Below are 23,176 nucleotides of genomic sequence, written 5' to 3' on the forward strand. Positions count from 1 at the left end.
AGAAAACTCAAAGAGGGTTCTTCGGAAATCGCGGAGTTACCAACAAGCCGACAATACGAGTAGTTGGGACTCCGTGTCACGTGTTATGTGGGTAGAGTTGGCAGCTTAGAATTTATTAACAATATGTTTTAACAGATATTTCCGCTAACTTTAGGTGGTTATTATCTTATTTAATATTATTAACCTTAACTCTGGGTAAACTCTTAATTTGAGATTTTTACGGTGACAAATTGCAAATATTACTTTGATCAGTAGGACTTTACTAGTACCTATTAGTAGTAGACTAAAATGATTTAAGTAAGTAGTTACGTTAATTTGCACAGCTACAATCCAGATCAAAGTTACACGAAAAGTTACTTTATAAAATCCGCCTATGCATTTCGCTGGCCCTGAAAATATTGAAGTGAGAAAATAAAATGCTGACATTGTCCATTAAAATTGATTCCGTCAGTTTTGTGAGTGCACCATTAAATATGTAGAAGTTGAAAAAGTAATACAAAACTGTTGCCTATTCGCACATTTCCATCTGGATTAAAACAATGTTTTGTAGTATTTTTAAGTTGAACTATGAATGTGCTTTTTCGACGAATGTGTGAAGTATAGAGAAAGCTTTTACCGAAATATCTATTATGGACTTTTATCGAAACTACGTTGGAACTTTAGTGGAAGAATAGTTGGATGTCGATAAGGAAAGCTAAGTGGGAGTCCAAACCAAGTAAAATATCACAACTGTGTAATATAGCCTTAGCATTCAGAAAGTAGGACTATGGACATTCCCTTAGGTAAGTATAAGATATAATATGAAACGGCACCCCTTCCATCTCACTTCTGCAAGAACCTAATGTATTTCACCACAACCTTCCTATTCTTTGGTCTCCATTAACTACAACAATGCATAATATTACCTCCTTTACAGGCTCAATATTTTCTAGTTCCAGTTGCCACTAGAGTTTCTACCCTCTAGATAAGACTAATTCTCTTGGGACTGAACCCAACCCCAGTACCTTCGTAAAAATGCTCCCAATATATCGTCCGTCGCGCGAAAACACATTCCGAATAGAGCGGATCGAATCTTCGCCAGAGTGAGCGGTTTGCGTACTAGTTGAGTTTAAGGTGTTAAGAAAAACAGTATTTCAATACTTTTTATAAAATAAAATACAACCTGTAGTGTTTTTTTTTGGCAAGTAGTAGTACTACCGAAAGTCGTAGAAAAAAAGTAGTTCAGACTGTCACCCTGAGTCACGTCCTTTCGGCTTAGTAAGCCACTTGCAAAAACCTATGTGTTTTAAAGTACATACAGTATGCTTAAATAAGAACTGCGTTCATCTTTTACAGATCAGTCAAAAGACTGAAACACAAAGTGCATCGATACTACAGACATCACTAGTCGCATCGAAGCGAGGAGTTGAAGATTTCCATGTAAAAGTCAAATTTATGTAATATTATATTATTATTATTATTTATTGAAGTTCCCTGCGACGGGAAGATATTGGTGATGTTATAGGACGATACACTTTAGTTTTATTCGAGTTAAATTCGATTGATATGATTTGCTAGAGTTGTATACTTTCGAATGGTTCGTTGGGGTTCCCGTTTTGATAATATTTTCTTTTATGAAGAGTAGGGGGAGTTTTGTACTTTTGTAGCGTGTTTGTACCTTGTACACGAATTAGGAGAAAGTTTTATAAAATTATAATATACCTACAATTATAACGATGATAAAGGTTAAGAACATTTCTGAAAACGAATTTCAAAACGACGATTCTGACATGAATTTTCCGACTGAAGTAAAAGGTTAAAGTCTTGTTCGTTAGTTCTTTGTAAAGCTAGAGTAACCGCGTAGAGCTAAGATTATCCGCATTAACGGTCCACAGTCTAATTTGTAGGTTATGCCTCGAATACCGACTCGGGATATCCCAGTCAACCAGTTCTGAGTAGTGCATGAATAATGCAGACGACTTAGCACTTTCTTTGTCGTATAACGGCTATTTTTGTCACATTGCCAATGCTGGTGAGAATGGGATTTACATTTAATTAGGTACTAAAGGTCTTCTATGGTACTAATGCTAATTTTTGTTACACTTAAGTGTAACAAAACTACTGGCTAAATGGTTGGTTAAAAAAATATGAAAAAAATCATGGGTACATAATGATAAATTAAATGGAAAACTATCTCAGGTAAGTAGACTTGTACGGAACCGTCAGTGCGCGAGTCTAACTCGCACTTGGTCGGCTTTTTAACCTAGAGTGATCTCATAAAAGTAGCGGTTTTTTTCGTTAGCAAGAGTGATATCCCTAAAGTACCTGGTGCGGCCTGGCGTTGTGGCTCGGAGGCGGGTGGTGGTACACCATGTCGTGCTTGAGCTGCGGCAGCGCGGGCCCCGGCTGCGGGCTCTGGTGCTTGCTGGCCTCCACTGACGCCAGCACCTCCGCTCTGCTCAGCAGCCCGTCGTTTATGTTGAAGATGTCCCCCTGCGGGTAACCCGACTACGTTAAATGATTTGAATTCGAGGCCTGGAGTGTTACCCCCTTATTCGTAGAAAAGTTATAGGACGTTTTAGCTATTGAACTGTTTCGTCCCTCTCTGTCAAAGAACCATTGATTCTGAGTTAGAGAGGAACAAAACAGTTCAATAGCTAAAACGTCCCTTAAACTTTTCTATGAATAAAGGGGTTACTCTCTATACTGACGAAAAATTAACGAACGGGGGCTGTCGTGCAATCAGCGTAATACAACGAGATAGAGTCGTGGAGATAGAGCTCTCCGAAACTTAGTTTTTCGTCATCTAGAGTGGAACACAGAGTGGCTGCAAGCTGTTATCGACGTAGATGAACGTTGCGATAAATACGGCACTGTGATTGGTGGAGCGCGCGTCAAACCAGTCGCATCGTAAAGATACGCATGTTTGTCCACGTCTATAACGCACCCGTGCAGCGGTGTCTGCTGTGTATTGTTCACTGTGAATTTTTTACTGTTTTGTGCCGTAGAAAATGAAATGTAAGTGTAACTTACACAGTAAGTGCTCTGTCTTTATGCGACTCTACAAAGCTATATTGAATAAAATATAAAGCAATCATACATACAACGTCACCCTTGAATATAGAATACAAGTGCGGCGTATAATTTGTTGCCAGTAAAATCAATATAATTAATAGGCACTTAAATGCAACTGCTGTGAAAATTTAACTACCTACTTAATAGTTCTATTAGTGTCGCTTTCAAACGAAATTCAGGTTAAACTTAAACAGACTTTACAGACTTTACAAGATGCCTTAAAATGGCGATAGTGCAAAAGTTAATGCGGAGAGCCTGCCTTCCCACGGCAGTGAGCTACATTATTTACGCGCTCTGAAAACCGATCGGTGAAAGTGAGTGCCAATATCATTTATTGTAAGACACGACAAGAATGAAATCCAACAAATTAGAGCGAGCCGAGTTCCGAGTAGTTAGAGCCTGCATTAGGATAGCTACTTAATAATGGCTCATGAAATCTGTTAGCCTTTCGACACGCCGAGGCCGATGAATTTTTAAGACCTTCCGAACAATCAGCCGAGCCGTATCGTGCTTCATATGTTTTTAGCGGCCCTTATAATATGGCTGAAAGGGATTTAATATTCAGTCATGCCGCTTTCAGCGCCGCCTTGGCCGGGCAGGAAATTTCATATCGCGTCTCAAAAGCGCTAAAACGCTTTTCGTAGTTGCCGCTCGCGACTAATTCGTAGAAGCGATCCGTCCGACACATCAAATAGTCATGGGCTCCCAACCGTAGCCCGCGAACAGGGTTTTTCCGGATTAGTTTAAATTATTTATGAGTGGTTGCAGCCCGCCAAGTCTTTTAGTTCGTCCGGCGGCCGACAAATGGCGGGGTCGCTGGTTGACTACAAAAACAGGCTATTTTATAGCACCGGCCGCCTGTGAGAGGATAGTTCGCCTTTCGATTTAGTTGCGGCCGTCCGGCCTTCATGCCCGGCCTGGAACGCAAAGGGCAAGCAAATTGAAATTTCCCTGCAGGTGAGGGTAGAATTAATTTGTTGTGCTCAAGTTTTGTTTTGCGTAAACGGGTTAGGAATTGTTTTTGAGTATTCAAGGGTATTTTTTATTTAATGAAGCACAATTACTTCATGTACATGCATAGACCTATTATTGCATTTTCGAAAAAATATAGGTAAGACATATAATTAAGACATTAATAATAAAATAATTTAGGTACTTCAGTCATTCAGTCAGAGTCATCAAAACCTGTATGTTGTAATGTATAAAAAAGTTAAATTAGCAAATAGAGTACTAAAAAATTTGCAAATCGCGAAGCTTCCGTCTTTCAACTTTATTTTACATACATTTTCGGTAAGCATCTTTCTTTAATAAATATAATTATCAACAGACAATGATAAGATTCTTACTTTGCAGATTTTTCAAAAGCGTTTTTTTTTGTCGCTTAGTGTACATTAAAAAAACGATAGTTCGTTCTGAGGATAACGGTGTAGCATGTTTTACGAACTACTGTGAAGAAAATATTTGAACATGATACCGTGATAGTAGTCACGTGTTGCTGGCAGAAAGATGACGTTACAAAAATTAACCCTTCAAAGCGTAAGGGCCATAAAAGATCAGTAGATAAATTAATTTACTCGATCTCAAGTCTCGGGAGTAAACGAAAAAATACGGGTTTCGAAATTTGAATCGAACGTGGGAACAAAAGTTTTCTCTTTATCGTTAACTGGGAGCCACGAGGATTGTAATTTGAACCCTTAGAACCCTCAGATGAATAATTGTAAGTAGCCCCACGGCTTGGGGTAATATGAAGTAATTTACAGTATGTAATCATTTGTTTCAATTCCATTATCATTTTGGGTGTTTTCCGTATTAATGAATGTCGGGATAAAATAATTATTCGCTATTTATGATGTCGTTTTAGGTTTGAGTTTGAGTGATTAGGTCTTATTTATAAAAAGGTTTGAAATTTTGAACAGTATTGTGTCGGATACTTGACTTAAGATTATAAATAAAAAACGTACTTGTAGTAGTTATATTGGAGAGTACCTAAATCCAGCCACATAATACTTATTTGGCTACGGTAACCACACTCATTACGGAGCTAGATATTTTTTGTTATTTTACTTGACCTAGCAACGGCTAATATTAAGATTTTGTGCTTTACTGACTAAGATTTTTTCAAAACTGTACGAAAAAAGATCTTAATCATCTCAACGTAATTCACTAGACCTGTACTTATTTTTCCTTATGCCACGCGTATAACACGTTCGTTTCAAACGGGGGCCTGTGAGACCCACCCCATTAGTTTAATTGTTTCGTTACAAGATCGATCTGCAGTGGAGGGTTAATGCGAGATGTATGTATGCCATAATTTGTTTACCTCTGACGGCGCGGGAGGGCGCGCGATGAATTTGTTTCATTGTTCACGAATTATTTCGTTATGCCTCGTTTAGCTTTCAAACGTTTAAGCAGGAGTTAACAGTTATGTGAAATTGATTGTTTTTGCAAATAGATTTTAGCGTACAAGCTAGTCAGTTTAGTTAAGTCTATCAAGCTAGTCAGTTTAGTTATGCCCATTCTTTTTATTTACTAAAATATTTCTTTACTTTAATTTAATGTTTTTAATTTTCTATACAAAAGACATCAACGCGTTCACTGAAACTTTCAAATAAAATGCAATTTATAATTTTGTCCAACTCTCAATAAAACTTTGTTTTAGCGGACCAAAGACTAAAGATACAAAAAAAATATTTTTAGATCTCCTCAAATTTCAATTTGTACAGTCCAATAAAAGAGATTGCTCGCACAATTCCATCACTCGTGTACCCTCGCGCATCCGAATGTAGTACCACTTCGGCAACACGCGCCGTGTCATCTAAATCCTTATTCAATTTACGAATCAAACAATTAGACAACCCTCCGGAGCTCTACATGCGACAATGCAACACTTGTGCGATCAAAAAGCGTAAAATTGTTACCGTGGCGCACGCGGGGGGTTAGCTCGGTCACCGATGGTATGAGCTATGAAAAAATTACGGAAGTGAGTTGGATATTTAGAATTAACTGATTACCTTCAATTTTTAATTGAAGATATTATGTAAAATACCTTATCAAATTTTTAAACAAAAGATGTCCAAAATAATGGAATTGGCCCGTTTTTGATGCTGAAAACAAACATACTGAGGTTCAGGTTATCGGACATAAACTCTTATTTTGCCTTTGAACCTATTAAAATTAGCTTATCATCAATGTTGAAGATTTTGTTGCAACAAATATTTTATTTAATAAAATGCGCACAACTCACACTTTTTCTTCAACACAGTTATTGACAATTTGCTCAGATGCCCCGTATTCATAGTAGGTACGCCGACAATCCCTCCATCACCGTATGACGGGAATGAAGCCAGCATTACGGCTCCCTAGCCACTCTGATCCGGTGATCCTTTGTGTCACACGATACGCAGCATTAGATAATGCATTGCCGTTAAATCGTGACTACACATAGGGACAGATATAATGCGGAATAATTATGAAGCATCATCATTACATCTCGGTATTTAGCAACTGATTGTTGTCTTATGTTGTTAAGAGTATAATGAAATAATTAAACGAAAATCGATATGGTAGGTACTGTATTAATAAAACGTAAGAATGAAATAATTTTAAAAAATACTACATAGTAGGTAGGTACTGTATAAATAAATCGTAAGATTTTCATCTTCTTCCTAGCTTTTTCTTTAATTAGGTCCCCTTGATTAATCAACCGTAAGTTGCTCTGCCTAGCTTGGGGTCGGATGGTCATATCATGTGGCCCCACATATTATTATGACAGATTTTTTGTGGCTACAGAGTTGGAATTAGCCTTTGACAATGTTAATATATAGTTAGGTGTGTTTCCACCCCGTTCTATTTTAATGATGCCACCTGCACAGCCCCACAGTTCCCACATAGTAGTAAGTTTCAAACTAATAACTAGTTATATTGACATAAATGGCATGACCCATACAATGATTGTGTAGGTGAAATGGCAACTTAATTTAATGTTTTCGTGGTGTAAACAAAACCCGGTCACTTATTGTAAGATACTAGAAGCTAAATTTAAATTGTTAATACCAACCTTGAAATTTAATTTTTCAAATGTCGGTCGATACATTAAAAACGATAGGCAGTGTTTTGTAAATCTAGTAAGTATCCTTTATGATGGATGCAGACGTCGAGTAGCAAAATAAGTTATTAATCTGTGATAATATTAATGAAACTAATGAATGAATTTTGATGGCAAGATAATATAAAATAAGTTATTAATCTGTCATAATATTAATGAAACTAATGAATGAATTTTGATGGCAAGATAATATTAATGCGATATATGTGATAATATAAGATAAATTAATTGTATATGGTAAGTTTTAATTGAACATTTTTGAAAAGACAAGTAGGTACATATTTTATTTCAAAACCTATGTCTAGGTATATTTTTTAAAGTAGTTAGGTATGTATAAAACGAATTTGATCTTATTTCTTTTTACAATATATAAAAAGCTGAAACAACAAATTGTTGCCAGATTACTTTTCTTATATTTTGTTGACTCGGCCTGTCAACGAATTAGATCTATATGTGGCGGTGTACGACGAAAAAGTATAGCCTTTATAACTTTCGTGATATGTCAGGTGGTTTGCTTGTAATTGAGTTTAGGGGAAAATAACAGGTTTTCTACCTCGCAGTGGCCGGTAAAATATCACGATATGTTGGAGCTAGCATATAGAGAGTTTTTCAGAATTCGTAATAAGTTTTTTTTCTCATATTTCGGTTACGTAACTTGGAATCGAATAGGGTTTTTGAAAGACTTTGACAATCTAATACATAATTTTCATCAGATTTTTCCTTAACTACGTCTAAAGTGTACTTGTATTTTCTTATTAACTTAGATGGATTAAATCAAAATATGAAACTAATTGTATGAATAGCTCATTAATAAGTTTTAATCCTTTAAAAATATGTGTTTTTACAAATATATAATAAAATATAATATAATATGTGGGGACATCTCAACATAGGCTGAGCCTGTGATATGAGTATCGGACAGCTTATATATCTACACCAATACAATAGATACAACTGTCTTCAAACAAATATCCGCCCCAGGCGGGAATTGAACCCGGGAACTTCGGCATAGCAGTCAGGGCCACTATAACCACTTCGCCATTCAACGTCAAATAAATGTGAAACTACTAAAAAGCAGTTTTACTTGAATATGGCGATGGAAAAACACCCATCATGATTTTGGAGAAGTGCAGTAAAAGTCATGGAAAATATGGTTAGATTATTTAGTTATAGTTAGATTACTCACAGTAAGTAATAGCAGCATGGTAGGAACTTGTTTACAAGTATAGGCATACATACTCGTAACACGATAGTTGTTCAATCTTATTGTTAGAGTAATCTTGAATTATAAATGAAAGGCTTCAGTCCGGAGCGATGTAAAATAAAAGGGTTTTTCTACCACAATGTGAATATCGATGTTTCGTTTGTAAATTTTTACTTATATTATTCATAACAGAATTACCTACTTACTTTATACCTTCATAAAAGCGATGCCACTTTATAAAGTATACTGCGAATATAATAAATTTAGTGTAAATCAATACATTAAAAAATACTTCACAAACATGCATAAAAATAAAAATTATATCTTTGCATTGCAAAGATATTTCGCTAGAAACTGAATTCGCCATGCTTAAAATGTGTGCTGCCAGTAACTGTGGTGTTGTTCCATACAAAATAGTAACTGCCTAGTATAAACTATAAAATAAGTATAAACTTACATTATGTCGAGGTGACCATGAATTGCACATAAGTGAAGCATCCTCCAGTATCCGACTCTGAAACGAACAGGAAAGGAATTTATAATTATTGTTTCCATCAACGACTGTTATTCAAGTACCTATTTGTTGAAAAATCATAAATGCCGTTTGTTACGCTTTAAAAACAGAAAATACGGTTCGAGATTTTACTCTTCCGTTTGACCTCAACTTCCGTTTGTGAATTTACGTCCGGTTCGTCCGGTATCGATCGACGCCAACAGCCGCAGCCGCACGCCGGACCGTCAAACCTGACGGCCTTATTCTCTGTACGGCTGTCAGACAAAAGCACAGCTTAACGGACTCGTATGAATATTCATATGGTTATGTACCTGCTATGGCTGCTCAGGCACCGAATGCACGGGATACGTGGATTTCAACAAATATATCGGAGGCACCGGACGCGCCCGCTCACCCTCCCCCATGCTCTCTAACATCTCCATCTGAATGCGTTGTTAGAAATGTTATATTTAGTTAAATAAATTAGTATTTTTACTTTTAAATTGATCATGAAAACGCGCGTATTGTATTTATATTACGTACGGGCGAAACGACCAGGTACCGTCGGTCGGGATCGTAAGCAATCTATGGAATTAGAAAACATTTTTATTAGTACGCTAATAAACAATTGTTGTTAACTCAAAGTGAATATTTAGAAAATTGTTTGCCTGGTTTTCTCCTAACATGTTTTGCATTTTGTTGGTGAGCACTGCACAAGAACTCTGCCTCAACTGCAGCAGTAGCCACGATGCATATTTTGAAGTAAACTATGATACCGGAGAAATGTGGTAAAAAAACTACACGCCAGTCCCGCCCCCTATCGTTACTTAAAGTTTCAGTGAGTCTAATGACTGGATAAATAACCTTGCGTCTGGTAAAGCGCTTTAACCGTAACGTGGAATTAATGGTTGCGTTTGATGTATGCTTACCATTGAAACATATGACATGAATATTTTTGAATGTTTTAATCAAGACAACAACGAAATGATATATTATTATCAAGGTGAGCTTCTGCCACATTCTTTAATACTTGTAATAATCGAGAGAACACAATCGCTTTATATTTTATCACGGATAAACGATGAAATTAAGTTTTCTTCTTCAAGTAAAGTCGCAATTGAGAGATGTAGGTATCGTTATATTGGCGGGACCATCGACTGTTGATGAACCGTTCAGAATCTGACAATTTAGTATCAGACATTAAAAAAACAGACTTCAGATTCCATTATTTTGAAAATTCTTGATGATATATCTATAAATTCAGGTAATCACTCATGTGTTGCTAGTGAGTGTGTATTTAGGTCACTAGATGCTATTAGTAGCAATTACTGAACTAAATTATACGTCATAGCGATTCATCCATTGTTTCTTACTAAACATAGCTGGTAATTATTCGAGTTCCAGATTGTATTGTATTGGTAATTTCATTTTACAATTAGTCGCCAGCCTTCAATTACACTATGAAAGATTGACATACAAATACATATGTAAATAGTTATATGTGTCAGAATAGATTCAGCATACAATAAATTCAGTAGCGAAAAGCGGACTATTGCGGTTGTCGAATTTTAAATTTTCTTAAATTAGGTAGCACAATGATATCGATTCTAAAGGCAGAAATTTTAAATTTAGCGATGTCAAACCCTTAATTTCTTTGTTTAAAATTCGACTCTATGATTGTTTCCGTAAATGTCATTTTATGCTAGCAAATTTTTGGGTTAGTCCCGCTATGGTATGGTCCCGGTATGGCACCCTCTTAAAATACCTATCAAAAAGTCCCGCTATGGTACCCATCTTTTAGATCTACTTTACAACAGTACCAAAAACTGAAGGGTACCATAGCGGGACTTTTTGATAGGTATTTTAAGAGGGTGCCATACCGGGACCATACCATAGCGGGACTAACCCAATTTTTTTAGTTTGACAGCGTTAAAATTAGAATTTCTGCCTTCAGAATCAACATCATTGTCGAATTTATAAAATGTCTGTAGTCATAGTCACGTAAATCAGACCTTTTTTGCTATTTCAAATGAAATAAAAAAAAACATAACCATTGAAAAGGTCGTTTATCCAGAAATCATTTTGGGTTTTAACATACGTACAGCAGAGTCTCTAGTGCGAGTTTAGCAACATCAGGAAACGAAAAAAGTAAAGGTTTTCTTCTGCCTTTTGCATACGATCTGTCAAAAGTTTCATGATAGTTTCCGTTTGTATGCGAGAAAACATAATATTTTATATAGTTTTCGACAAATTATCAAACCTGTACAAGACTCACAGTTCGGTCCAAGCAACTAAATAGTTCTGAAGGTGGCTGAAATCGAACTGACATTATTTGAAATAATTAATAAACGGTTGGTTAGTTTGGCAAGGTACAAAAGTGCATCCGCCAACAACTTCAGAACTACCAAGTTATTCGAACGGAACTGTACATTTAAATTTAGTGACAAATTTTGTGGTACTCCACTACTGAAATTAGAAGTACCTACGAAATTTTGCTGATTATTATTAATAAAGTTTATGATTGCGATGTACGTTAGTTCGAAAGTATGGAATTCCTCTGTTTTGTGAGGCATATACTTTATGCCATAATAAACTTTATTAATAACAATCAGCGAAATTTCGAAATTCAGTAGCGGAGTCATTTTGTGGCACTCGGAGAGGCTACAGAATGGAATTATGATACAGGAAAATGTGGAACCAGCTTTAGAATAGCATCTCATACCACCGACAATTAACGAACGTATCATTTCAGTCATTTCATTTCAAACGTTTCATATTAGTGTCGGAGTAATTACAAGTACCTACTATGTCATTATGCTAATTATACTCAGTGTACCTATGTGCCGCTAGGTATACAGCGCATGGGGTAAATGCACATTCAAAGAGTAGACTTATGTATACATAATAATATGTACCTAGGTATAATATGGGTGAATCGATTTCAGTTATGTATTGTAGGATTAATTTCATAATCCGATACAGGTGTAACTTTATTCTGCTTAAGGTTAAACGCAAGACTAGCCGGCGCGCTACCAAGTGAAAAAAAAAACATAACTTTGGATAGCGTTTTCCCAATACTGAGGCATTTAAATAATCCTGAAGGCCTAGCACGGGGCGCAAGATGTTCTGCGTCGCGTTCAACATTCACATAGCGTGGCGTCGTGAGCGAGTGCGTTCTTGTCATGCACGCCTTGCGACCCGTGCTAGACCGTTTGAGCAATTTCGGTTTCATTAAAAAAACAATGATCGATTGCCTGTGTACTTAACTTTTGTCAAGCAATAACAGCCCCTATAAGAAACCAATACGGTCTATACTGGATGCGTCGATAGGTAATTTTTTAATTACACAAAGACTTGATTATGGTGCTTTAATCACCTCGATGTATTTAAAGTAGACTTTGTTTTTAATTATGAGATTAGTAGTTATTTAGCTTATTAAGTGTTTAGTTTACTTTACCTTACTTAGCAATTCTGTTATATTTTTATAGTATCTTGGTTCCCGTATCTGGCTAGCTACAACATTTTGTCAAGCATTTCTGTGTAATGTAAACGTTATTACGAATGGTACAATACAAGCATAAGCATAATCAAAGGTTCGTAAAAGGATGATACACTAATTTATTTATTTATTTTATTATTGTTAAGGAAACATACAGAGCAGATGGATGCATTAATCTTAAAGTACATAAATAACACATTTTGGTTTAAAAATAACTAGAACATATCAGACAGCGGCTAGTTCTTCTGTTACAAGTAAATGTTGTAGTCTATACTCACCTTAACCCTCCCTTCCTAATCTTCCTAATCCCCTCCCTTTGGACCATTCCCCGCCACGTTGGTCTACTATGGGTTTTTAGGTTCACACAATCTATAAATGCACTGTGCAGGTTCAATTAAGAGTTACAAAAAACCTAAAATTTACACATTTAAACACTTAGTACCTACCAGTGTTAAAACAAACAATTGGTCATTAAAAATATAGTCGTCTTTTATTCGCACTCTATTATATCATATCATTATATTGTCAGAACAAGAGACAAACTATTTAATTTTATTTAACTTTGTTGTGCAAGACGCCCTAATATTTTTACAGGGCTGCATTCTAGCGACACACAGTATGTACACGTCACACATATTTCAAGTTTCAACCAAATTTTTCATCACATCTTTAAAAACGTTGCAAACTATAGCACGCATCATCACAATCGAAATACCTTCCGAATATGAAAATAGTCCTTACTGTGACATCTGGCGGGCCCCAGCGTAGTCATTTTAATAAATAATTACCAGCCCTTTGCCTCCTGTTAAATTGCCTGACTAAATAAGGGTGGGGGGAGGGACTCGGCCCTTTTGCCTGTCCCCGCCACGCTACGGGAGTAAGGCTTTGGTGGTACAATAGTGACTGTGACGTATGCTTTTAAATTAATGTGCATGACTGCATGTAGGTAGCGGCGGATTGGCAGTCTACGCTGCACTGGATCTGTGGAACTGGTGATAATCTTCAACTGTAGGCTGTAGGGGTGGTGAATAAATCCGGCTCTAGGTGAAAGCACGAGTTAATAACTAGTGCTACGGTCAACTATGTACTAGTCTACCAATTTTCAAATATGTGGATGCCATATCGCTCTCATATTCACTTTGGTCTAAGGCGGGTTTATGGTAATAGTATTTATAAATAAAGTTTTTTTTAAGTTACGTAAAATTCTTAAGTAAGTATATTAAATATTGTGTATACTTATGTAGTTCCCGTTATCCAGTTACTGTACCTCCTTAAGCTTTTTAATTTAACACCATATTTGTAGCAGATTAGTTACTTACCACCTTTTCTGTAGAATATCTTAATTTATGCTAGGATAGCGCGGGAACTTCACACTTCATTTTAAATTTTAAGTAAAACATAGTGTCAGTACTTGTGTATGAAATTCAGCTTTGTATTTGGCTGCATTCTCGTTTAGTAGGATTTAAGTCCATGCTAGGTTGTGTTACTAAAGTGAGAAACTGGGTCTTACGTAGGTATGTATTAGCTATCAGCGTTATAAATTAAAATTTTTGTGTGTCCGGGAAACTCTTTTATTTATATTGAAAGTATGTATTTAATAAGTTTTAACAATTTCGTCTAAACTATTATTTTGCATTTAGTTTAGACTATAATGATAAATAAATACATAATTATAAGAAAACAGCGCGATTTAACAATCCCTATGATAACAACATTGTTTGTCTTTGGTTTCTACACTCACAAGCCAGGAAAAAGTTCCAGTGTCTTGGAACTTTTTAATTACTCGCGGGTTTGTTATTATTTTTTAGTCTTCTTCTTTAAATAATGAAACAAAAAAGTAAAAAAATGCATGAAAAAAATTAAATTAAAACTTGAAACATTTACAAACCGGCTGAAACTGAACTTGGGGCATTACCGCTCAGAAACACCTGTCTCCCCAAACCGTTAACTTTCAAAAAGAATTAGGAGGCGATTCAGCACAATTATACAGACTTTACTCGTACTTTCTTGACTTAAATCATGGGAGAATGGCCCTTAAATTCAGGAGGCTTTTTAACAGCCGTAGACAGAGACGCATATAAATTTAACTAAAGGCCGAGTGAGAAAGATATATAGATTATGTTAATGAGGGTAAAAAAATCAATGAGGGTGGTGGTACCTACTTAGGAGCAATTTAAAGATATTGTATTTAATGTTTCGGAGAGAGCCTTAAAGAGGGGAGATATAAAATGGAGGGGGGAAGTGGGATCGCTATGTAGAGCCGTCTGGGGCTCAAGATTTAGAATTGATAATTGGGGTGTATTTGAAAACGGTAAAGATGGAACTTGTAGCTTGGAGGGCGTTTGACGAAATCGGCTTTGAGCTTAGCAGAAGTTGCTAAATTTTCCCTAAGTATTAATTTGACATTTGAAAGGGGTTGGGAGGCATGATGGCGCGGCTAATTTAGTCAAGAATTGTTTGGTGGAGTTTCAAATAAACATGTTGCTATGAAGCACAAATAAAATCGTTATAATGACACCAAATTTGGTAATGAAAGGTAATAATCATTCAATGTTACAGTCAAAATTGTTAAGTCGAGGCTATGAAGATAACAAGTCTAAGCTTCTTCCTGTGCAACAGAAATTCTATAAGTACATATAAGAGGCTCTAATCACCGTGCAAGAAAGCAGGTACATTAAATTTTAAGGAGTTTTGTGATGTTCATCGCTGAATAAGTTACGTAAATACTATCTACTTCTTAACTAAATTCAAAAACAACATACTTCTTGTTAGAATAACCAAAAAACATTCAAATCAAACGATTGTGACGCTTTAAGGCACAAAGCGAAAGTAACTAGCTATTCAGTATAATAATAAGCTAGCTACCACTAGCTAATAATCTCCGCTACGCCCCAGTCAAAGCCAGAACGTAGTCATTTCAACGTTTGCCCAGACATGCTGCATAATCAATACAGTTTGAGTAGCGGACAATGACGGTGGCATATAATACGCACGCTTATGCTGAGTTAGTATTCTGATCGCTGCATGAATCTTTAATCCAATGGAGCCATACTGAACCGAATGTTGACAGAACGTATTGTGGCTGCACTATTGTTAGTAAGTACATAGCTAGCTAGAACCAATGTGTCTTGAGATCTTTTAGGATAAACGTTGATTTCTGTTTGTTTAGTCAATGGTGTGACGTCTAGACTTCGGTGAGAGGATGTTGTTACTTATCAGCTATGTACTAGATGTTAGATATTAAGGGGTATCACAATACAATGTATCTACCTATGTATATGTAATCCTGCTCTGTGGTTTAGCTCGTACTGAACTACTTTCGCAAGTAACTAACTCCGAAAAGGTTAAAAGGGAAAACTATAGATATTCTTCTGTATTTTTTTTACTCAACTGTTTTTTTTTTGTACAGCTCTCTGCTTAAAATATAGTAGTTATTTTGTTTAGTAGAAAAAAATATATAAGTCCCTGAAGCACATCGCAAGAAAATTAGCGAAAGTATCATAAAGAAAGTTCATCCCTCCCGTAACGCAATCAGTGCGAAAAATAACAGTAACGGATAACAGTTATAACTAAAGCCGTTACGGTTTCGGGTAGTACCCTATAAAGGGGTATTGGTTTCAAATCACCCCCATGTACTTGCTTGCCACTGAAAACATGAACCTGGATGCTTAGAAATAAGGCTTAAATTCACCCTTGATACGTTACTTTTTGCCCGTAACGAGCATTAACAATAGTCGTTATCGTTACGTTAACGGTTATTGTAAGTACGGTAGAAGTGTTTCTTGATATTAAACTGGATCTTCTGGTAGTAGGTTCTAATCTTGGTTAATTATTTTGTACTTTCTTGTTGTATATGTTACTGTAAAAGCCCGAACAACGGTAAATCCTAGGATTTACCAGTAAATCTTAGGATTTACCAACATGAGTTGGTAAATGTAAGGATTTGTGAAAATGGGTCATTTTTTTCGGGCTTTTACCATTAGAATTTGGTAAATGCTAGGTTTTACCACTGACACCTAGTAAAAGTTGGTTTTGGGAATAAAACAAAGATTAATTATTACCTATTCATTTATTTCAATCAAAAACTTAAATTATTTTCTTTCAGAATTTATATTATTTTTTATGAACAGTCATTTTAAAACCTTTAAATCAACATAATTATTTTAACAATGTGTAATAATCATATACTTTTTCATTATATATAATTATCCACCTCTAAATTATTTCCTAAATAGTTAAAATTAAAACTATTAAAATGTCTTCTCAAAAACATAACAGAATCGATATTATATTTTTTTTGTTAATTATTGGCGTTTATTAGTAGGTACAGAAATATCCCGACCCGTCCCCACTGCTGGGGCACGGGTCTCCTTCCAATGAAGGAAGGGTTTCGATCTAGTCCACCACGCTGGCATAGTGCGGGTTGGTGGACCCCAACACAAGCAAGCTTGTGCTGAGCGAGTTGTCGGGTAAGTGGGCAACCCGACTGTCAGACGTTTTCAAGCCGCCTGAAGGCCTCTGACTAGGCTTAACGACTGCTGCCGAAACAGCAACCGGGACCCACGGCTTAACGTGCCGTCCGAAGCACGAAAGCATCCAGAAAAGAACCACTTGAAATCGGTCACCCATCCAATGGCTGACCATGCTGGTTGTTGCTAAACCTCAGTGATCAGTTACGATCACTGAAGCCCGCTCGACTACGGACTCTTTGTTCGACTACGGAGGTTATAAGTTATAACCTGGCTTTTTCAACATTTACCGTGCCTTAATGTAAATCCTAAGATTTACCAAGTGAATAGTGGTAAAAGTGCGAATCGCAAAATCTTTCGGGCTTTTACCATTAAGAGTTGGTAAATCTTAGGTTTTACGCGTAAATCTTAGGATTTACCGTTGTTCGGGCTTTTACAGTAACATATATACTTACGTGTTGTTTCGAGATTCTGTGTTTACTTAGCAGGTTACGGAAACGGACTTTTTTTTAAAATAAACTCTAACCCCCTTATTCATAGAAAAGTTACAAGACGTTTTAACTAATAAACTGTTTTGTCCCTCTGCGACAAAGAACAATTTGTTATTTGACAGAGAGGGACAAAACAGTTTATTAGTAGGTAGATACTAACCCCCTTATTCATAGAGAAGTTACAAAACGTTTTAACTAATAAACTGTTTTGTCCCTCTCCAACAAAGAACAATTTGTTCTTTGACAGAGAGGGACAAAACAGTTTATTAGTTAAAACGTATTGTAACTTTTCTATGAATAAGGGGGTAAGTATTATAAGGTAGGTTCTGAAATTTTTAACATAAAGGACAATAATTCTCCTGGCGTTGATTTAAAAAAAGGATTAATCAGGTTTTTTACAGAAGTTATGTTTTTTTTTCAATATTTTTTTTGCTGAAGTTAGCCTTGGTAGCGGCTTTAAGATCCTGGGTAAATGGAATGTAACGCTATGATTATGTTTCGTGTATGTATGAAATTGAGTAGGAAAGTTAAGTTATAATAAATAATACCTAAATAAATAAAAACTTAAAAGAAGCCTTATTCACAATTTAGTAGGTATCTCTCTTCTCTACCCACCTACTATCGTTTTACTTTTATTTAATATCACTTTTACCTCTAAACAATGACATGTGAGCCAATTTCTACTCTAACTCTATCGACAATAAAATTAAATTGTCAATATTCCTCTGACCTCTGACACCGATACCGCCCATCTATGAGGCGTTTGTTAAAAAAAAAAAAAAGTTCTTTTTTGGAGAAATAGATGGCGTTGTTTGGGGTTGTACCAACTTTCAAACCCTCAGAACACACTCAGATCACAATATGTTATTCTGTGAGGCTAACGAAATGTGAAAGTGACGTAGGTAGGTAGAATTGTAGTATTATTTTCTCTATGATGTCGATGTCACTGTTGCTTCAGCGTTCAGTGCGATTGTGCGTACAGCCGTTCTTTTCAAGTTTTCTCAGTTTCCTTGTGTTTCTCCTGTATTAATTGAGTTGTAGTTGAGCTATCTGCTCCTCCTCCCTTGATACTGTAGAGTTAGTGCACTTGAGATAGTGACTCTTTTGAGATAGTGACTGCTATACTGTAATAATGCCTAAGGACTATGGATCATGGTCCCTAAATAAATAAATAAAAATAGAAAATCAGTTCTCGCACGCAGCACCCGTTCAAACGGCGCGCATAGAGAAAAGAACACTACGTGACGGCGCGGGTAGAACTATTCACAGAATACTTAGCACTATCCCAAGCCACATGCAGTCTGAGCCTCGGAAGGATGGCTCGCGCTACCACCCGACATTTAATCACAACTAGTGAGTTCTTATTCTGAGTTTAGTACTCTTTGCTCTCTATGTAATTTTTGACAGTTGGTAAACTGCGTTTTCACGCCATCTATCGGCTTACCCAAAAGCTCAACTGACAGCTGTCAAGGAAAACGGCTCATTGACAACTCACCGGTGACAGCTGTCAACAAAAACGACTCATTCTGCCTCAGGTACAGTGCCACAAACTTATCTGTTCCGGTGAGAGCGAACTAAATTGATCCATATCTCATTATTTACTAATGAATTATATATTGATATAGATTAGATGGGTTTATTGAAACTACAAGAGCGAATTACCACTACTAGCAAACTTAAAATCTAATAGAATGAAGAAATATTACACATTTACGTGAGCTGTCACCGGAACAGATAAGTTTGTGGCACTGTATTTAGCTATTAGCTCTTTACGCAACCTACTTTTTAAATATGGATGGCGATCACTGACCTCTTTGCGTGGCTTGCACAAAGAGGATGAATATTTTTATTTTTTATAAACCTTCCCTTGTAATGAGGTAACATATTCTATCGACCGTGAAGGTCAAGAGCCAAGGTCAAGATGCGATGCGAGGTTCGAAATTCAAACGGCGCCAATGTTTTTTTTTCTGCAGCGGGTAGTGACGGAGGCAAAGGTTCTAGTTAAAAGGACACCTTTCTGCCATTTGTGGAATTCGGCGCAAAGGGGGGCGGGGCGGGTCGATAAAGGGGGCGTGGCCTATCAGATGCTGCGTGGCAGTCCTGCGCTACACTATTAAAGGCACGTATTAAACGCTTAAATTGATTGACATCGATGTGACAGCACCCGCTCGGCGTTTTTGTGTCTGCCTGCTCTTATGAAATGTATCGTGGCTTTATACGCGTCTATTTATTTAGTAGACGTTTTAATTGTCGACTTCCCTGTATATATAGGCTTCTCACGGTTGGTTTTCGCTGATATTTATTTGCCTTAGAGGCAGCGATGCGTTTGGTTGCCGCAAGTTTACTTGTGTGATAGTACCGCGCGGCTATAGTAGCGAAAGTTTACGTTATTGGGGACGTTTCAGTCGCATTACAAAAGTTTTGGCGTAGATGTGGGTAAATAAAGCGAAGTTCTTTAACTGATTTAACGTCCGCGAGTATTGGTTTAGACCATTATTGTTGGCTTAATGATGTTTTAGATAAATATGATAAATCCTATAGTAGGTTTATCCCTTACAATAACAATATTTTTTTAAAGCGGTCGTAGCTTATTCGCGTAAGAGCTTGCTTTTCATACCCGAACTGCGGGTTCAAATCCCGCTTCTGACATGTAGGGACCAATGATGTATTCTTTGGGATTTTAGAACAATATAATACCTACCATCGTTCTTAAGGTGAAAGGTTTGTTCACTGCATGACATGACTGTGTGAATGGGAACCCAACAACAATCCAACTCCAGGATGAAAAGTTTATGGTTAGAAATAGTCCAAGCTTAGGAATAGAGTTTATACCTTAGGACAAAGTTTCTTTGATAAAGTTTTCCATCCATTCAGGCGCAGGTACTCATACCCCTACAGAGAATATAATAATATAATATAATAGAAGACTACATTTTATACCGGGTTACCGTGACAAGTCATAGTCCAAAGAGAACCGGGTTACTGAGATCATTAGGTACTGAGCAATTGACCAGCATACAGCATGCCTTTTTTGCTTAGATTTAGCCTCAATGTATCATAAAGTATATATGTCGCAGGCATCTGGTTTAATCTCCTGTTTGATTGAACCGTTAGCCCGTTCATTGGATGACGCTATTCAGTTGTATGACTAGGCCGAACGTTGATTGTACAAGCGTCACAAAACGTCCAACTAGTTAGCGGACTTAAAATCAGTCAGGTGGTGAATAAAACAAATATGGCGTCTAACAGCGAACAGCTGACTCAGATGAACAGCACTTGTATTATTATTTTTTGCAAATAAATTAGCTTTAAAGTGCGTTATTTATGTTAAAATAGTGTGACAACATGGATTTACCTATTATTACACCGCCGGCGGATAGTTTCAAAGCAAAAAATGTGCTTAAACTGGATAAATATGAACAACAATATCAAGGTACGTTTATTGTTATTGTTTAGTTAATTTGTGCGATGAGAGCTTTGTAACATAGTCTTTTTGTTGACTCTTGTCTGGTCATGTTCATCCTAACCAGACATTACAAAGTTGCTATACTATATCCCATTTAACGACTTCGCTGAATAACGTTCAGTCAAGACGTTGGACGTTACAGTCAACCACTTGACGAGTTGTTCTTTAGTCATTCAACTGAGTAGCGTCATCCAATGAACGGGCTAGCGGTTCAATCAAACAGGAGATTAAACCAGATGCCTGCGACATATATATGTTCTTATAATAGGAATTAGAATGAGAAAAACGCTTTGTAATATAAACGGAAGTTATGTTTTTCTCTCTGGCGATGGTGGCTCTTGTAAGCCCTTAACTGAAGCTCAGATGAATTTCGCTACATTATAACAAAAAGCCAGAAAGACGACCAAAGACATTCGTTTCCATACTGGACTTATTGTGTCCAATTTAAAAACAAAAATCACGTAATGGCATTAAAACAGTTTCATTAAAAAATCTAAAAGGGCACTATAATGCCCCTACCCCAAAACAATGCACTTGAGTCACATGACATGTTTGTCAAAGACGCACCGGAAGTGAATCCCTGAGGTCACGTGACCGCGGCCATCTTGCCAAACTACCCACTTCCGGTCAGTAAGTAGGGTGCTTGGGTGATTGGCACCATTGAGGCGTATTTTCAAATGAGTGTTACATTTTTTTATTATTGTTGTGTTTGGTTATATTGGTAAAAATGGATAAGTGAGAAATATGCAAAAGTCAGACTCCTATTGAGGTTCATAATTTCAAAGGATATAGGTACATATACCTAATGCTAAGTTATCAACAAACTTGTATACTACCTAATTACTCATAGAGACTTGTAAAACTTATCACAGTGCATCTTTACCTCAAAAGACACTTAAAACTACTTAGTTGTATATATACTTATACCAGGTAAGGAGATAACAAAACAAAAGAGGCTTCGATTCGAACACAAGTCGATCACAACAATTTAATTCATTCCCGTTTCCCTCAGCAAACCGGTTTGAACCACATTGAACTGGATCAGGGCGGCTTAAACCTGAATCTTTTGACCGGATCGATCTCACCCAGACACATATGAAAAGGATGGATACTAAAAGGGAAAATCCGTAAACCTCGGGAAATTTTATCGGGAAAATGTGCGTGTAGTTTTTTTTTCTCTTTTCGGGGGGACTGTCACCCAGACCTGTCAACAGCCTATCAATAGAGGCTCTAAAGTGACAGATAGGGTGACTACGGTTGGCTCAAATCAATAAAAGGAGTTCATTGCCGTCTTAAAAAGTTTTGACGCCAATACAGTCTTTATTGACGGGCTGTCGTAAGTTTTAACAGTTATAAATACTTACAGGCAGTTGGAGGGAAACTTTTTGAATTGTTAGTGAGTAGATAAGTATATAGTATTATTTTTATAGCTTAGAAGTATTATAGCAATTCAGATTCTATGTCTATGTTGGAAAGGGACAAAGGTAAAAGATAGTACCAGAAGAGAGGCTATGACGATGAAGTGAGACGACAGACGGTAGTTGCATTTTTAACAATTCTTAACGAGTGATGACCACGATGCGATTTGAACCTGCGGCCCTAACTTCGGAAGCTGGTTTACTATGGCATGGAGGGTTCAATGTATTCAAGTCAGCTGGTGTAGGTAAACAAGAAGAATGAGAACGTAAAAGAAAAGCTGATATGTAAGTTGCAGGAAGATGGAGTTAAAGAAAGTATGAAGAATTATAGACATGTTATCTCTATGGTAGCAGATGTTGGTGAGACCAAACCGTAAAGTTGCCAACGTTAGTTTTATTACTTTTATGGATTAAACTAACGTGATGTTGACGAATTATTTATAACCTACTTTGCATAATTTCGTTTAATCTTTCATTAATAAATACCCATCTTATATTTAATCAAAGGTCAAATCCGTTACAGGCAAATCCTATTATCCTTTAAATTCAATCATATTATTAAATAAGTATACCTACCTACATAAAAAATAATAATATCGAATACAATTATTAAGTATAATCTTTACAACAAAATCAAAATAAATATAATCTGAATACGTCATGTTTGAACTGTAAAAAAGACAAATAAAAGCGTGTACGGTCGGGGAGATTCGAACGCCTATGTGTATGGATTATTTATTTATGACCCATACATTTATTATGAACACTTGCGACCTTCGTCAATTATTTATGAGCCTTATTTTAGACGACGACATATAGGGGGTGTTCCTTCTTTTTGGTATTCTAAAGTTTAGAATACTATTTTACTACGTGCAGACTGTTAATAACAATGTATTTAACCTAAAAGTTTAACCACATAGTCTATAGGACGGGCTTTCAATTTACGAAAACGAAAAACGTTTACGTTTTATTCTCTC

At 36.5% G+C, this 23,176-nt stretch overlaps 1 protein-coding gene across 2 annotated transcripts in view; it reads right to left on the reverse strand.

Moving 5' to 3' along the window:
- Nucleotides 1-23,176, reverse strand: part of LOC105392048 (inhibitory POU protein) — a 65,171-nt gene that overhangs the window by 14,524 nt on the left and 27,471 nt on the right. For both annotated transcript variants that reach the window (XM_011563635.3, XM_048632719.1), the window contains exons 2-3: nt 8,821-8,877; nt 2,305-2,472 (exon numbers count right to left, since the gene is read on the reverse strand). In XM_011563635.3, the coding sequence (XP_011561937.3) occupies nt 2,305-2,472; nt 8,821-8,877 (225 nt within the window). The remainder of the gene's footprint in view (nt 1-2,304; nt 2,473-8,820; nt 8,878-23,176) is intronic.

The sequence above is a fragment of the Plutella xylostella genome, chromosome Z (genome assembly GCF_932276165.1).
Source record: "Plutella xylostella chromosome Z, ilPluXylo3.1, whole genome shotgun sequence".
In the NCBI taxonomy this organism is placed as follows: Eukaryota; Metazoa; Arthropoda; class Insecta; order Lepidoptera; family Plutellidae; genus Plutella; species Plutella xylostella.